The 18,581-nt window shown below is 43.1% G+C and overlaps 2 protein-coding genes across 3 annotated transcripts in view; both read left to right on the forward strand.

Annotated features, from left to right (window-relative positions):
- Window positions 1–7,035, forward strand: part of KCTD14 (potassium channel tetramerization domain containing 14) — an 87,335-nt gene extending 80,300 nt beyond the window's left edge. Inside the window, exon 3 of the transcript XR_014008894.1 lies at window positions 6,923–7,035. The gene's annotated coding sequence lies outside the window, so the exon portion shown is untranslated. The remainder of the gene's footprint in view (window positions 1–6,922) is intronic.
- Window positions 1–18,581, forward strand: part of RSF1 (remodeling and spacing factor 1) — a 42,340-nt gene that overhangs the window by 1,856 nt on the left and 21,903 nt on the right. For both annotated transcript variants that reach the window (XM_081197295.1, XM_081197294.1), the window contains exons 2-4: window positions 15,683–15,774; window positions 16,736–16,828; window positions 17,426–17,631. In XM_081197295.1, the coding sequence (XP_081053421.1) occupies window positions 15,683–15,774; window positions 16,736–16,828; window positions 17,426–17,631 (391 nt within the window). The remainder of the gene's footprint in view (window positions 1–15,682; window positions 15,775–16,735; window positions 16,829–17,425; window positions 17,632–18,581) is intronic.

An 18,581-nucleotide genomic window follows, 5' to 3' on the forward strand; every position in this document is an offset into this window, starting at 1 on the left:
TGCAGTTTTGTGTTAATTGTATAGCATCTTTGCTGTTTACCTGAACCTTTATTTTGGAAAGGGTCCTATTTTCTTTCTCTTCTTCCATTTGCACTTTTTTGTGGAATTAAAAGTATTGTTTATTCCATTTTGCTTTGAAACATTTTTGTCAGGTGTCAGGAACAAATGACTGTGTTACCCTGCTGTCTCTGTCCACGTGGACATAAGTGATTTTTCTCCAGTATGCTAAGGATGTATTTACAGTACAGACTTTCATTGGTTTAATAGTCCACTCCTTCCTCTAGTTTTGTGAGAGAGGCTAGAGTAGACAGACATGTGTAATACAGAACTAGGAGTACCTCACCAAACTACAGTTCCCAGGACTCTTTGGAGGAAGTCATTGCAGTTATATAAAAAAATATTAACTTGTCACTTAGGCTGCAGCCCTATGCATACTTCTGAAAAAGTCCTATGGGAATATGTTGGACTGAGTTCATCTAAATGCTGATGGGACTATATATAACCTTCTTGCAGGCAGCTTTGTGACAACATATCATTTATTCATTCCTTTATACAAAAACTTCTGAAAAATAATAAGGCTATAAAATTTTGTGGTGTATTAGCATGTTAAACTGAACTCAGTTTTACTTTCGGGAGTAGAAGTGCTATCTATATTCTGTCTTCCAGTGGTGTGCCAAAATCTGAAGTGGAATATCTTTCAAGAAGCATAGTGTGATCTTTCTCCTTTGGCTGTCATTTAGTGAAGGGTTAGGGTGCTGGAAGGGATTACGTTCTAGAATGGGGCCTAGGTGCTTTCCAGTTCAAATCTCATTTTAACAATGCACTCCCAAGTAGATGTCCACTCAGAGCCTTCATTTAGAGATTTCAGCCTATCTAATCTGAAAGCATGCAGTTGAGTCTAGTTTATTGCCCTTTACGGATTTGGAAATGGATTGATTATTGTGTAATGAAAAGCAGGTTGCTTCTATAGATCAGGGATAGTGAAACTGGTCCTTCAAATGTTGGACTCCAGTTTCCTTCATCCCCATCAGTCTTGGCCAGTGGTAAGCAAAAATGATTGACCAGAAACATCTGGAAGGGGGGTGCGTGATTCCTTACCTCTAAGGTAGATATGTTTTACAAAGGATGGATGTGCTTCAATGTTGAGTCTCCAGATGTGGCTGGACTACAACTCTCATCATAGGAACATAAGAAGATCCTGCTGGATCAGGTCAATGGCCCACCTCGTCCAGCGTCCTGTTCTCGCAATGAGATGCCTGTGTGGAACCAGCAAGTAGGATACAAGCACCACAAGAGCAACTCTCCCCTCCTGTGGTTTCCAGCAATTGGCATTCAGAAGCATTGCTGCCTCCAATTGTGGAGGTAGAGCACAGCCTCCCTGCCTAGTTGCCACTGATAGCCATCTCCTCCATGAATGTGTCTAATCCTCTTTTAAAGCCATCCAAGCCAGTGACCACCATTGCCTTCTGTGGGAGCAAGTTCCACAGTCTAACAATGCGCTGCACAAAGAAGTACTTTCTTTCCTCTCTTCTGAATCTTTTAACATTCAGCTTCTTTGAATATTCACAAGTTCTAGTGTAACGGCAGAGGGAGAAAAGCTTTTCTCTGTCTCCTTTCTCCATGCCGTGCAGAACTTTGTAAGTTTCTCTTACCTTTTCTCTAAAAAGCCCCCAATGCTCCAGTCTTTCCTCATAGATTTTTAGAATTGTTCCATCCCTGTGATCATTTTGGCTGCCCTTTTCTGAACCATTCCCAATCCTACAATAACTTTTTTGAGGTGATGTGACCAGAAGTGTAGAGAGGATTCCCATTGTGATTTCACCATAGATTTGTGAAACAGCATTATTATAATAGCAGATTTATTTTCAGTTCCTTTCCTAATGAGCCATGACATGGAATTTGTCTTATTTCACAGCTGTCGCACACTGCGTCAACATACTCATCAAGCTACACCCTATGACCCCAAGGTCTCTTTTCTAGTCTGTCACCACCAGTCCAGACCCCATGAGCATATCTGTGAAATTATGAGTGGGTGTTTTTGTTTTTCTTTTTCTCCACAGCCATGCATCACTTTATATTTGTTTACACTGAATTTCTTTTACCATTTACCACCCATTCACTTAGTTTGGAAATATCCCTTCGGACCTCTCCACAATCTCATTTTGTTTTAACAACCCTGAACAATATTGTCAGCAGTACTTCACTGCTCACTCATAACTCTAGATCAGGGGTCAGCAAACTTTTTCAGCAGAGGGCTAGTCAAGTGTCCCTCAGGCCTTGTGGGGGGCCGGACAATATTTTTTTTTTTTTTGGGGGGGAGAAATGAATGAATTCCTATGCCCCACAAATAACCCAGAGATGCTTTTTAAATAAAAGCACACATTCTACTCATGTAAAAACACCAAACAGGCCCCACAAATAACCCAGAGATGCATTTTAAATAAAGGGACACATTCTACTGGACCATCTGCGGAAAGGATTTAGAAGGTGATTGGGCCAGATCCAGCCCCCAGGCCTTAGCTTGCCTACCCATGTTCTAGATCATTTATGGATAAGTTGAAAAGCACCTTTCTCATCTATAGCCAACTTTGCCAGTGGTGATGGATTATGGGAGTTGTAGTCCAACCACATCTGGGGTCCAAGATCGAAGAACACTGATCTACATAACAACACACTGGAAACTGCAGAAGTGTGTGAGAACGTATTAAAAATGATTGCCAGTTATTGCAGTAGTGAATGGCCACTGGAATTGCCATGTAAACATTTTGAGTTTTATATTGAAAGGCCAAAGATATACATATTGCACTTTTGGACATATGCATATAAGGCCTTTTGGACAAGTGTTTCTTGACAGCAGTGTGTTTCTAAAACTCTACCAATTGTAGCCAGTATATACACATCTGATGAAGTGGACTTTACTTCATGAAAGCATATGCTGTAATACTTTGTCTTTATGGTGTTGTCACAGGGCATTCTCTCTCTCTTTCTCTGTTTTTAAAAAATTCCTTGATAGTCAAATTTATTGCACTTGTGTAGTAGGATTTATTCCAGGCATGGCCAAACTTGGCCCTCCAGATGTTTTGGGACTACAACTCCCACCATCCCTAGCTAACAGGACCAGTGGTCAGGGATGATGGGAGTTGTAGTCCCAAAACATCTGGAGGGCCGAGTTTGCCTGTGCCTTGATTATTCTGTAGGATGGCTTTCTAAGCTCTTCACCAATGGAGGAAGTGTTGCAATTTCCCCAAGCCTTTCGTTCCACTGCTTGTGGTAATTCTGATGTGCTCCCCTGAGCAGGAAGAAATCTAGTGGGTGTTCTCTCCCCACTCCCCCTTAATAACTTTTGTGTTTTAAGAACTAGCTAAGCCAGGAATCCAGAATGCAAATCACTGTATACGCCTTGCTTTTACTAAGTCAAGGGTGATAAGCACATTATCTATTAGCCGCTGCACTCCTTTTGTGCCGGCGGTAGCCAATATACTGTTTTTGACCACAGCTCCTATTATCCCTGACCATTGGCCGTGTTGCCTGAGGCTGTTGAGAGTTGTGGTTCAGAACATCTGGGTGGTGCTAGGTTGGCGACAGCTTGCATAGACAATACTGAGCTAGATGGACCAGTCTCTGTATAGGACAGCTTTCTATGTTCTGTTTTCTAGCCCATTAACACATGCACACCTCCTGAAGTGCACCACTTTGGCTATCCTTTCTTCATGGCTGCCTACTTTTCACTGTTTTTGCTAACAGCATACAAGGTTCACACACACACACACACACAGTATTTGCTGCAAGTGGTCCATGCTGAGTGGATGGATAGTTGCAGCAGACTGGAAAAACTGGTGCCAACTTTGCCATATGCCTCAAAACCCAAAGAGAAGCTGCAGTTACACATTCACTTTTATCTTATTAAATTGTTTATCCCACCTTCTCTCCTATGAGCCCTGGGGCATATGTGAATCTTCCCCATTTTATCTTCACAACAATCCAGTGAAGTAGTTCAAAACAATGGTAATTGACCCATTGTCACCCCGGGAAGTTTATGACTGAGTGAGCATTGAACTCAGGCCTTTTAATTCATCATCTGACATGCCATGCAAATGATTTTGCCATACTGGCCTTTAATTGTTCCCACCAAGAAGGGGTTGCAAATGATTCTTGGGAATTTACCCAGATGATTGCAAATAGGCAGGGATTGGACCACAGTTAACCTGCAGTCCTTACACTATGCAGGCCTAGGCTAAGTACATTTTATAAACGGTGGCATATATATAATTTTAACTTAATAAAAGTATTTTTTTAAAAGCTCTGAGAAGCAGAAGTGTCTAAGTGGCATTTTTTGTGCCGTGGCAGTTTTGTTATTGTTGCTTATGTGATTTCGTTTGCAAACTATGCATAATACAGTCATACCTCGGGTTGCAAACGTGATCTTTGCAGGAGGCACGTTCACAACCTGCAGCGTTCGCAGCCTGAAGCACCGCGTCTTTGCACGTGCGTGACGCTATTCTGCACATGCACGTGACATCATTTTATGCTTTGGCGCATGCACGAGCGCCAAAACCCGGAAGTAACCCATTCCAGTACTTCCGGGTTTGGTGCAGTCCGCAACCCGAAAACACACAACCTGCAGTGTTCGTAACCTGACGTATGACTGTAGTAAATATTTAATATTTGTTTCTGCAGTCTGTGGATAAGGCAATCTTGATTGTGCTGTGACCTTCTCTAGTGGCACCAACCATGTGGATTGTTCTTTCTTCGGGCATGAACTATGGAGTATTTGCACCAGCAGCTGAATACTGTACACCATTGCTGCTAGTTCTGATTTTTCTTGGTCACTTGATGATATTTTACTCTTGATTTTATTGTTGATTGTTTACATTGGATAGGATATTATTATGGCTTTTATAAAATTGTGGGGCATTTCTTTTCGTAATCAAAAAGCTGTTTTAAATCATTTTAATAATAAATAAACAAATAAGCAAGCAAGCAAACCTAAAAATATGAAAACACTCATGTTTTTGAGATTAATATAAATGATGAATGCAGTTCCATTGTATTTTTCAGCGTTTACATACAAAAGTTGAAGCTGTGAAGTAAAATCCTATGGGCCCCAATCCATTGCTGAATAGAACGTGTGTGTTGTGATAATATTGGTAATCTGTTACAGTGTGTATAGACCTATTTCTCCATCCCTCCCAAAAGGTGATCAGGCCTGTGAGATCAGGCCTTGTTGCGTGGTGGTGTGACCAGATTGTATAGAAGTGGAGCTCACACAGAACATAGCTTCAGAAGTGCTTCTCAGAAGTACTGACCCCTGTGCCTCAAGGCCTTCCTGAAAGGGGTGGTTCTGTTCGTTTGTTTTTAGTGCTGTCTGTCTGTCTGTGTTGGTTCTTGAGTGTATCGGCTCTAGGCCATGGGTAGGCAAACTAAGGCCCGGGGGCAGGATCCAGCCCAGTCGCCTTCTAAATCCGGCCCACGGACAGTCTGGGGATCAGCGTGTTTTTACATGAGTAGGTGTGCTTTTATTTAAAATGCATCTCTGGGTTATTTGTGGGGCATAGGAATTCGTTCCCCCCCAAAAAATATATATATAGTCCAGCCCCCCACAAGGCCTGAGAGACAGTGGACCGGCCCCCTGCTGAAAACGTTTGCTGACCCCTGCGTCTAGGCACAGCACTTTAGGGAGGATGTTCCGAAGCCAGGGCCCCACCTCTGAAAAGCCCTCTCCTTTGTAGCTGCACAGTTATACAGTGGTACCTTGGGTTACAGACGCTTCAGGTTACAGACTCTGCTAACCCAGAAATAGTACCTCGAGTTAAGAACTTTGCTTCAGGATGAGAACAGAAATCGCACGGTGGCGGTGTGGCGGCGGCAGCAGGAGGCCCCATTAGCTAAAGTGGTGCTTCAGGGTAAGAACAGTTTCAGGTTAAGAACGGACCTCTGGAACAAATTAAGTTCTTAACCCGAGGTACCACTGTACTATGGAACTAGCTCCCACCAAAGGCAGCGATGGTCACCAGCTTGGATAGCTTTAAAAGAGTATTAGCCAAATTCATGGAGGAGTGGGCTGCCGGAAGCCACAGGACGGGAGAGTAGCTGATCTAGCAGGCTGTTCTTAACGTTCTTACATGCGATTCTTCTAATGTGGAAGACACTTGATCCCGGGCCTTGACAGAAGATCTTAGGACATGGACGGGCTTGAACGGGAAGAGGCACTCCTTCAGATTTGTTACTATCTGGCACCTTGAGTGCTGGTAAAGGCATCTCACAATTTTAATAATGATACATTTGTGTTGCTAGTAGTGGAATGCTGTGGAAATTTTCACAATGGCCATATTGTAGGCTCGGCTGGATTTTTAGTATTTTACTATTGTATTCTTGATTCACATCATTTGACAGTTGTTTAATCTTACTGTATCGTTTTCTGATTTGAACAAACCAAGGTCCTCCTGTTGCTGCTACTAGGAGACCTGTTTCCACAAATACCTCTTTTCAGCTGGAGAATGTAACCTTCATTCACTATCAGCCCTATATATTTTGCTCCTTGAGGTCAAGAATAAATGATGTCTTTCCCCCTCGCAGCAAGGACCAACACTTTAAAAAGCCTTGCAGCCCCATTCAGATACTTTATCTCCTGTTTGTGGTGTCATCTAGGGTAGATTGCTTCATCCTGCCGCATGGCCAGCCTGTCTCTCTGTTCAGTGTTAGAAACTCAGATATATAAGCTAATCGCCAAATGACTCCTTATACCTGGGTTACGGTCGCCACGACAATGTCTAGGCACGTTTTTGCGGTGGAATTTGTTATCGTTATCATTATTATTTCCTTCCTATACTGCTTTATATTTTAAGGGGGGGGGGATCTCCCATGGGTTTAAAGCACATTGATACATCAAATACAGTGGTACCTTGGGTTACATACGCTTCAGGTTACATACACTTTAGGTTACAGACTCCGCTAACCCTGAAATAGTCCTTCAGGTTAAGAACTTTGCTTCAGGTTGAGAACAGAAATCGTGTTCCGGCGGTGTAGCGGCAGCAAGAGGCCCCATTAGCTAAAGTGGTGCTGTAAGAACAGTTTCAGGTTAAGTACGGACCTCCAGAACAAATTAAGTACTTAACCCGAGGTACCACTGTAAAACAATCCAGAATAAAACAAATTCAAGCTCCAAGGAAAATATTTCAGATCCTTCTCTTAAGTGACATTTTGCTTTTCCAGTATTTATTTACCTACTTAATTTATAGAGCTGCCCCATAGCAGAAGCATTCTAGGAAGCCCGTGTGGTGTAGTGGTTAGAGTGTTGGACTAGGACCTGAGAGAACAGGGTTCAAATCCCCACTCTGTAAAGAAGCTCATTGGGTGACCTTGGAACAGTCACAGCCTCTTAACAGGATCATTATAGGGATTAACTGAGGAGGAGGGAGAACCATGTATGTGAGATATAAATGCATGTATGTGAGATGTAAATGCACTATAAATAAGCTCTTCTGCTTAAGAAAGCTGGAGGGGCCAGCCAGATGGAGATGTCCATTGCCAACCTGGCATCCAGAGATCTCCATGTGGTCGCAGTTGGACCCGCGCCAGGAGCAAAACGCGCCTGGCTAGTTTCTAACACTGCCTCCATTTGTTCAGTATTTTAGTGTGGTGCACTCACAGTGTGGAAAGCTGTGTTAAGTGGATTTAGCCAAGATGTGCACGTTGCACTGGTTGAACATTCATCACACACACACACACACACACACACACCCTCTTCCAAACAGCAGCCTCACTTTTTTTCCTTTGCCAACTCTTTGTGATGTTGTGGGTGGGGCATCTGCTGCAAGGAGGAAAGGAAAGAAACTACTACCCATTGGGTCATGGTGTTGATCTTTCTTTGTTTTGTCCTTTAGCAAAGGGGGTGGGGAATCCTGCAGGAATACAGAGGCGTCTCTAAGGTTCCTTCTAGCTCTGTAGTTCTGTGTTAAGTAGAGTTTGGCTTAACTCTTGCTGTAGTAGTAAACTGATGACTTGCACTGAGCTGCTTCAGGCTGCAGGTGTAGTCTCGTTGGATTATTTGCTTTTCCATACCTCAAAGTGTAGTCCTTTTGGAGAATAGCATGCTGGTGAAAAGCACAGACTAATGTTCTTTTTCTGGTCCTCAAATTTTGTGGAGGATTTGTACAGGCACAAATTCAGTTAGGGAAGCCCCTTATAATTTTTTTCACACCATGGAGAGAATGAAGCATATAATGTTTAGTAGGGTGTATTTTTTTTTACTCCAGCTGTAATGACGGTAGATGATTTAGTGATGTTACTATGTCATGCATTTTTCTGGTTTTATATTGTAAACCAACCTGTGATCCTCGAATGAATGGGCGGCATAGGAATTCAATAAATAAATAAATAAATAAATTTAATTCTTAATTTAAATTTAAAAATCTTTACCTCTCACAGATGATTCATTAGTCACTGATATCTAAGGTGAAAAGAGTAGATTGGATTGTTAATTGTTGCATTTTCATATTATGTGATGAGTGCTTTGGGACCGATTTTAGGGGTCAAAAAATGGGAGTGCGGCTATTAAGAATGTTGATGACTACTCAGTGAAATACAGTATGTTAGGGGAAACTGTGTGGAAATGTATTGTAAATTGCTTAGAGATTTAAAACTGTGTATATTAGGGAAATACACACTAAAAAGGTGATACATTTTCTTGAGGACAGATGAACTGTATGAACAGATGTCAGAATAGGGTAAATTAAAACTTAATTAAGATTGGTAAAATGAGAAACCAACATTGAGAGATTTGTCCATCCCTCTTAGTTAGAACCTTGGTAGCCCCGTGGACAAAGGAGATTTTTGAGCAGGCTGTTAAAAGGTTTGCAGTATTTTGGGTTTCCCAACAATCTTTTTGTCTTGGGTTTAAAATTTCCTAGAAAACTATATTCATTCACTGTGCAGGCTTTATAGAAAAATATCAGGCACAAAATGAGGGACTGTGGGTAATTTGCAAAAGTAATACTGTGCAGAGTTTGAGCTTGTGATTGCATGCATCGCATGTGTACTTCCTCCCAGCAGGTCCTCCATTTGCAGCATGGGGGCAGCACACTGTAAGGAAGGACTCACATGCAATCTCTACCTAAAGTATTATGTTTTTTGGAAGACAACACACCCAAACAAACAGCGTCTCTCTTGTGTTTTCCCAGTAGCTTCCCAGTTGCTATTAATGTTAGTTAAGTGCCGACTCTCCCTCCTGAATGAAGATATTTGTAGTGTGATCCAATTTTGCACATGACTCTGTAAATGACCCACTTGTGTGCCAGGCTGAATGGGCTGAAAGTAGTTCTGAAGCAAATTGTAAGGAGCATGGAAGTTCCTTCTCCTTATGTATACCAGCCATGTAAGCCCTTTTTAGTGCAGCTGTGCTGTTTTTCATTTGGTTTCTTTCTTTTCATTTGTAGATGAGCAGTGTTGATGTTTTATTTCTGTTTTGTAAACTACCTGATAATTTTTGCAGTGGTAAGTGGCATGAATATATATTTAAATAAAACAAACAAATAAATATATTCAATCTGTCTAGGGGAAACTGAGATGGTTGTGGGAAATTTTAAGGGCCTCAGTGATTTGGTCAATAACCCATTGTAGGATATTTTAGAACTGGAAAAGATGCCATGAAAGGCAACCAAAATGACCAAGAGTCATAAGAAATGCATAAACAATTGTAAACAATGGTTTGAAAAGGCTTTGAAATTCAAGATGTAGTTGATGTTTCTTATGCAGAGCATAGAGGTATAGAATTGTGTTGTATGTTTACAATAGTAATTGGTGAGAATTACATCATTCTACCTTACCTCGTTTTATTTGGATGAGTGTATATTTGCAGTCGGATGCAGGTGATATTTTTCTAGGTCTAAGCCAGGATCTAGGGATGCGGGTGGCGCTGTCGACTAAACCACAGAGCCTAGGGCTTGCCGATCAGAAGGTTGGCGGTTCGAACCCCCATGACGGGGTAAGCTCCCATTGCTCAGTCCTTGCTCCTGCCAACCTAGCAGTTCGAAAGCACATCAAAGTGCAAGTAGATAAATAGGTACCGTTCTGGCGGGAAGGTAAATGGTGTTTCTGTGCACTGCTCTGGTTCTCCAGAAGCGGCTTAGTCATGCTGGCCACATGACCCGGAAGCTGAACGCCGGCTCCCTTGGCCAATAAAGTGAGATGAGCGCCGCAACCCCAGAGTCGTCCGCGACTGGACCTAACGGTCAGGGGGTACCTTTACCTTTATGTTTGCAATAAATGTTGCCGTATATTTGTGTTCTGAGCTTACTGTGTTGTGCCATTCACCTGCTTCTGAAGCGCCAGCACAATTCTGACTTTCTTAGCAGATGCCTGCTTGGCTTCCCTGTAACTGTCACCAGCACTTGACAACTCTTTGATTTGTAGTATTCCACTTCACTTCTTCTGTGCTCTGTTTTTCCTAGTAGTTTCATCTTTGGAAAACAGACTACAACACTTCAGAGAACATTACCTATTGTGTGTTGCTCTCAAGTCATTTTAAATATAGAAACTCGGGCCTGCTAAAGGATTACAGTGGTGCCTCGCAAGACGAAAAGAATCCGTTCTGTGATTCTCTTCGTCTAGCGGTTTTTTCGTCTTGCGAAGCAAGCCCATTGACGGATTAGCGCTATTAGCGGCTTTTATCGGCTTATCGGATCAGCTGATTAGCGGCTTAGAAAAAGGGGGGGAGGAAAAAAACCCCGTAGGAACTCGCAAGACATTTTCGTCTTGCGAAGCAAGCCCATAGGAGATTTGTTTTGCGAAGCACCTCCAAAACGGAAAACTCTTTCGTCTAGCGAGTTTTCCGTCTTGCGAGGCATTCGTCTTGCGGGGCACCACTGTATCATTTCCCACTCTCTTCCCTACATACAAGAGATAAGGAGTTTGTGGTGAGCACACTTGTTTCCTCCCTTTGCTCTAGGGGTAGGGGACCTCTGGCCCGCAGACAAGTGTTCACCTGCTGGGTAGTCCAATTTTGCCCACAAGGCCATTTCTTCAAAACTACACCCAACTGTCAGCTGCTGCCACTGACTGATGGGCAGGGGAAGTTTCAGTCCTGCTGGGATTTGCCTTCCCAGTGTCCCCATGTGGGATGCACTGATGAAGTAGATCCCTGCAGAGACCAAAATTCAGTCCTCCACTCATCAGCTGGTGAGCAGAGTGTTTAATCCTGTGGGAATGTTCTGGGGTGCAGGAGAGGATATATTGACTAATTATATCCTTATCCAACTTGTGCTAACAAGTTCCCAAAATATCAGCAGAGTTTATAGACATTCCCCTTTAAGTTCGCAACGGTAACGCGTGCACAGGTTCGCTAGAACCTCTATAATAATTACTCTGGTAATTTCCCCTTTTGTTCCCTCTTAAAATACAAGACACAACACAGTCTTTATAAAAGTATAAAAGAGTTTACTCACGTTCTGTTCACAATATGATCCCAGAAGGCAGACAGGCTTAAAAAGGTTACATACGTTCAGAATCTATCTTGTAGCAAGATAGTCCTTGTCTCCTCTCTTGGCTGGGAGCCAAGAGAGCATCCTTAGATGTTTCCTCATCGAAGGAAGATGGCAGAGAGAGAGAGAGAGAGTGGCTGCCTGCCCTGTGCTTTTGTCATTACCTGCACAGGTGAGGCCACACCCACCTCTGGTCACATGCAGAGGAAGTCCGTCCCCAGGAAGTTTACCTGCTTGCTGGGCAGACATCCCTCCCCATGTTCTAACATGTACACTCTAGGAATGTTGTCATTGACTGCTCCTGTGTTTACATCCCACAAATCCTGCTGTGCCAGCTTCTCCAGTTTCCTTGTCAGATGTTGAGGGGAGATGAAGATCCAGCCCACCAGCCCGAAAAGTTTCCCTACTTTTGCTTTGCTCTCTTTCACCGGTACAAAAATTCCCTCCCTCTTGTTTTCAGCATTAACTCTGTCAGTACCAGTTGGTTGCACCAGTTGGTTGCAAACTGAAGATAAAGACAACCATGGTGTTAACCTTGGTGTGATGAACACTGAAAAAGGAAAAGAGAATTTGTTCAGAAGGGGTGTTTGAGCCTGCCTTGTGCTCCTTAATTTGACTGTGGATAAGAAGGCCACTGAGATTGCATATTTAAAATGATTCTATCTTATCTGGACAGCCATTGTTGATTATTTGTCCCTGTTGGTTTTGGTGCAACCTGAAATCTGTTTTGCACCTAGCAGACCAGACTGTTGTTGTTGTTGTTTAGCCGTGTCCGACTCTTCGTGACCCCATGGAACAGAGCCTCCCTTACTTCTTCCTTCTCTCCATTTTAAGACTGTGATAAATTGCTTACTTTGGGACTTTCATTCCACCCTCCATTTTCTCACCTGCTCCCTTTTCTGTTTTGCTTAACATCTCACCTGAAGAACAGTTCTGGAAAATTCTGTAACTTTCTTACTACTTTTCGACGTGGGCGTTACCCTAGTGAGGCTTTTGCATTCTGCATTGTCTTCAGTGTTGGTGTGCCTTGGAAAAATAATAATAATGGATGAGCGAGCTTTGAATGTTGCCTCTGCTGCCTTGTTGCTATTTACCCCTCATTTCTCCTCCCTGGCTTTCCTTCTTTGGGATCTGTGCCAGGCACTGGTACTCTCTATTCTAGTCTTATTTCCTTTCTTTTTAATTCCAATTATCCTCTTAAATAGGGCTCACTAAACATAGTGGACCCAATATCCCCCCCTTCCTCACCTATTTGGTCCCCTCTCCCATTTTTCTTGCTCTTATTATTCTCTGAGGCCAGCTATTTGACCACTTCCCCCAAATTCCTCCCTTTCTTCCCCCCTCCCAATTGTCTAACTGGCTGTTGTTACCTGCATTCCCACTCTCTCTGACAAGTAAATACAAGAGCAACCAAACCACTAGCTTACTGAAACACCAGCAAAGAATGTATTTTGACTAGTGTGCAGCATTCCAGGCTGTTCTTTGGTTGACTTTCTAAGCAAAGACTTCCAAGCAAATACTACTACAACTACTACTACAACTACTACTACTACTACCGTATTTTTCGCTCTATAACACGCACCTGACCATAACACGCACATCGTTTTTAGAGGAGGAAAACAAGGGGGGGGGGAATTCTGAATGAAACAGTGGATGTATCATTTTTGTGCTTCATGCTGTGGCCACAGACATGTGATCTAATGGTGAATTTGGGGTGACCCAATGCAAAAATCCTGAGAATCCCTGTGGATCCATGCTTTGTAACCATGTTTTTGCACCATTGCAGCCCCAAGCAACAGTGGGTGCGTGATTTTTGGGGGGCAGGCTGTAGCCATGGACATGCTATGTGATCTGATTGTGAATTTGGGGTGACCCAATGCAGAGATCCTGAGGATCCATGTGGATCCATGCTTTGTAACTGCATTTTAAGTGGGGATGGAAGAAAAACACAGAAGGGACAAGGAGCATAAGAATGCAGGAGAGGAATTTAACGGGAGGGAGGAAAGAAAGAAAGAAAGAAAGAAAGAAAGGCAAAAGTCCCCCCACCCCACCCAAGCCAGCCCTCTCTCTCCCTCTCTCTCTCCCACCTGCATGTTTTCTGGCTGCCTGCGAGGAGCAGGGAGAGGAATTAGAAGGAAGGACGCTCTGCTTTCCCCTCTGCTTGCCTGGAGGGGAGGGGATTTGCTTGCTCTTTGTTCCGTTTGAGCAAACACAGCAACGAAACACAAACGGGTGGGCAGTAAGACCCTGAGGCAGAATGCAGGAAAGCAGCAACTTCCTCTTTTCAGGTTTCCCTTCTCCGACACGCGATTTGATTTTTGACTGATTTTTGTTCCTGCGCTTGCCCTAGTCGGCTCCAGGGACCACACATTCGCTCAATAACACACACAGACATTCCCCCTTCCTTTTTAGGAGAAAAAATCTGCGTGTTATAGAGAGAAAAATATGGTAATTTATATATTTATACCCTGCCCATCTGGCTGGGTTTCCCCAGCCACTCTGGGCGGCTTCCAACAAAATATTAAAAACAATACAGTGTCAGACCTAAAAAACTTTCCTAAACAGGGCCGCCTTCAGTTGTCTTTTAAAAGTAAAAAAGTTGTTTATCTCCTTGACATCTACTGGGAGGGCGTTCCACAGGGAGGGCGCCACTACCGAGAAGGCCCTCTGCCTGGTTCCCTGTAACCTCACTTATCGCAGCGAGGGAATCGCCAGAAGGCCCTTGGGGCTGGACCTCAGTGTCCGGGCTGGATGATGGGGGTGGAGACGCTCCTTCAGGTATACAGGACCCAGGCCATTTAGGGATTTAAAGGTCAGCACCAACATTCTGAATTGTGCTCGGAAACTTACTGGGAGCCAATAAAGATCTTTCAGGACCAGTGTTATATGGTCTTGGGGGCCGCTCCCAGTCGCCAGTCTAGCTGCCGCATTCTGGATTAATTGCAGTTTCTGTGTCCCCTTCAAAGGTAGCCCCACATAGAGCGCATTGCAGTAGCCCAAAGAATTTTGGTTGCTCCAGCACAGATTTCATGAAGCAATGTGTGAACCTCTTTAAGATTATAGAATCTTAGAGCTGGAAGGGACCCAAGGGAGTCCAGCCCCCTGCAATGAAGGAATTCCAGCTAAAGCATCCATGACAGATGGCCATCCAACCTCTGCTTAAAAACCTCCAAGGAAGGAGAGCCCACCACTTCTCGTGTCAGTCTATTCTAGTGCTGAACAGCTCTTATTATCAGAAAGTTTTGCCGAATGTTTAGTCAGTATCTCCTTTCTTGTAACTTGAAGCCATTGCCTCAAGTCCTACCCTCCAGGGTAGGAGAAAACAAATGTGTAGCATTCTAGTTTGAAAGCAGTTCTAAAACGTTATAAAAATGCTTATGCCGTTTTTCGAAAATTAAAACATGAGGGATAAATAGCTCCTGTGGAAGGCTGGCTTCCCAAAGGATAGGGCAGCTGTGATATTTTTCCAGGTCTGTATCAGGCTGTCCATCTCAGCACCTTCTCAGATCTTCCTGCGTGGGTGTTGCTCTGTTCTGCCACTAGGTGCTGCTGTAGTTTGCTCCTGGTTCATATGCGGATTGAGAGAGAGAGAGACTCTATGAACAAAGGAAAAGATGTTAAGTTCTTTTATAAATCCTTAATAATTAACCCCACCTAAGGTGTAAAATCACATTTTAGCATATGTCTGATTTTAGTGCTGGAAGGCTGAGCTACCTAGATTCTAAGGTAGATGAGAAACTGCGCGGTCATCTTTTTCTAGAAACTGCCTGGTCCAGCAATGCAAATGGAGAAGTAGTAAGACTGCCTCTTAATAGTTAAGGCATAAGTAATCTTCGTTAAGCTTTTCCAAGTAAGAATATAACAAGCGCCTTGGTAAGAAGTGCCTTGATGCATCAGCTCACCTTGTTTCACATTCTTTGTAAGAATCCTAGCCACCCTGCAGGTGCAAGGTGGTTGACAGGAAATTGGTTGGTAGCCCACTGTTGGGATTATAGTATGCCTTTTGTTACACCTTGATCTGTTACGATGTTCAGACCATGCAGTTTTTACTGTGTGTGTGAGCGTGAGCATCCTATTTTAATATTTTGGCTCTGTGGATTAGTTAACATTTAACGTTTGTCTTTCTCTTGAATTTGCGCTTACGTCTAGCATTTAGAACCTAGTTGCTTATTTGTTTTTAAACTCCCTCCCCTTCTTGTTTGTAGTTCCCAGAGAGCTGGTAGAACTTCACTTGAAACTGATGAGGAAGATCGGAAAATCCGTCACAGCAGATCGCTGGGAAAAATACTTGATCAAGGTAAGTTGTTCTTACATTGGATGCTTTGAAACTCTACTACTGGGTGATATATGATGTTGGGAATCCCCAATACCATGGCCAGAAATAGGAGGTGTCTGGGCCAATTTTTGTTTTTGTATTGTTTAATATTAGATATAGTGTGCAGATGTAATCACTACCATCCAGAAATAATTTTAAGGAATTTCCAGAGCACACAAAAATCAATGTCCTTCAAATACAATTCATTTAAATGATTGTTATGAAAGGCTTCTGGGTCTTCCAGTTTTTCATATTTGGTCTCTGGGGCAGCATGTTTTTGTTCCCACCCCTGCCAGGGCCTGGTGGCAAAGCCGAGCAGGCAGGTGGGAACCTCTAATAGGGTCTTCTTGGTGGCGGCCCCGCAATTATGGTAGTCAGTTCTTTCTAAGGTTGGCAGGTCTCATCCATCACATCCTTTAAATGAGACTAAGCACAGGTTGGATGACCATCTGTCAGGGATTCTTTAGTTGTGATTCCGGCATTGCAGCGGGTTGGACTCGGTGAGCCTTGGGGTCCCTTCCGGTTTACAGTACTATGATTCCATGACTGATATTTCCTCTGATTAATAGGGCTCTTGCTGTCTGTATCCAGCTGAATTTTATTGTTTCTGTTTCATCTCTGTATTGGCGTTTAGATTGTAGTGTTGTTTCTGAATGGATTTGAAAGTGGTTTTTGTGTTTGAATTTGCATTTTTATATATGTTGTGAACTGCTTTGTAGTGCGTGTTCTCAAAAGGCAGACTATAAGTCAGCTAAACAAATAAATAAATAAATACCCATCCTAGGTCCCCATTTTGTTAGTTTAACAGCAATCCACATCCCTCTGCTTTTTCCAGTTCCTGATTTATTCATACAAAAACTGAAACTTTAGGTAACATTTCATTGAGTATGGGTGCCATGATGGGAGATCACTTCGTACTTAATTTAAACCATTTTCTTTTCAGATGTGTCAAGAATTCAACAGCACCTGGGCATGGGAAATGGAGAAAAAAGGATACTTTGAAATGAGCATGGAATGCAAGTTGGGAATATTGAAGGTACTATTGTCTTCAACTCACGTGATAGTTTTCTGGAATACCTGATTATCCTCCAAACACCATTTATAGCATTATGAGTTTATCATGGGCTTATGCATCCTCCACCTTCCCAATTCCCTTGCATTTTCCAATTTCCTGCACTGTTTCTGGGTTGACCTAACTCCAAACCATGGCTACATGGTGGGTGAGTGTCATTCATTTAAAAAGCTACCTTTATATGCTACTCCAGACCGACAGAAAATGCAGTGGGGGATTCAAAACGTCCCTTTTAAAAAGAGATGGTGAGGTGGAACCACTGAAGACCGCTTGCTTCGGTACCTACTTCGTAGCAGGTCTCCAAAGTCTCAAGTACAATCCTTTCTCAGCCCTCTCTCATTTATAGCAATGCTAGAGATTAAATCTGAGTCCTTCTGAATACAGAGCAAGGGCCCTGCCATCTGAGCTATGGCTCCTCCCCAACAATTTCTTAAATCAAGCCCTTCAATTACTGTTTTTGCAAATTAGTCTCTTGCTGGTGCATCAGCAGAGAGTGTTCCTTTGGTGTTTCCAACATTAGTTTGATGCGTTCTTTCTCTCTCCCCCCCCCCTTTTCTTTAGTACCTTTGTGAGTGCCAGTTTGATGACAATCTCAAATTTAAGAATATCATTAATGAGGAAGATGCAGATGCTATGCGCCTTCAGCCGATTGGCAGAGACAAAGATGGGCTGACCTACTGGTACCAGCTGGATCAAGATCATAATGTTAGGGTGTATGTCGAAGAGCAAGATGATCAAGATGGGTCTTCGTGGAAGTGCATTGTCAGGTATTGTTCTTTTTACCCTCGGTTTTCCAGACTTTAGACTTTAGAAGAAACGCCTCTCTCAGGTTCATTCATTGGATAGGATTTTTTAAATGTTCTCTCTGACTCACTGTGCATAAGGAAATATTTACAGCTACACGTACATCTATGCGATGGTTTAGTGCTGCACCTGAAACAAAGCCAAACGCTTACAAAGTGGTGGTTCAGAAAAGGGCCGCAAAAATGATCCAAGAGATTGGAGCAATTTCCCTATGAAGAAAAGTTGCAGTACTTGGAACTTTTAGTTTAGAGAAAAAGCTGGAGCTGATTGTGATCATATTATAACATTTTGGCAGCGGACAGAGTTGTATGATTTTTTTAAATATTCCATTTGAAATATATTGCTATGACTTGTTTTAATTAATAAAAAGGGGGGGGGAGAAGAGGCGAGTAAGATGTTACATTATAAAGGTAAAGGTAAAGAGACCCCTGTTAGGTCCAGTTGTGGCCGACTGGGGTTGCTGCACTCATCTCACTTTATTGGCCGAGGGAGCTGGCATACAGGTCATGTGGCCAGCATGACTAAGCCGCTTCTGGTGAACCAGGGCAGCGCACGGAAACGCCGTTTACCTTCCCGCCAGAGTGGTACCTATTTATCTACTTGCACTTCGTGCTTTCGAACTGCTAGGTTGGCAGGAGCAGGGACCGAGCAACGGCAGCTCACCCCGTCGCTGGGATTCGAACCGCCAACCTTCTGATCAGCAAGCCCTAGGCTCTGTGGTTTAACCCGCAGCGCCATCCGCGTCCCTTATGTAACATTATAGAAGTTTATAAAATTATGCCTGGCATAACATAACATTAGAGCTCTCTCATAACATTGGAACTCATGGGCACCCAGTGAAGATGAACGTTAGGACAGGTAAAATACTTATTCACACAGCACGATGTCAAACCATGGAACTGCTCCCCCAGGA

The sequence above is a fragment of the Podarcis bocagei genome, assembly GCF_964188305.1.
Source record: "Podarcis bocagei genome assembly, chromosome: 6".
Classification (NCBI taxonomy): domain Eukaryota; kingdom Metazoa; phylum Chordata; class Lepidosauria; order Squamata; family Lacertidae; genus Podarcis; species Podarcis bocagei.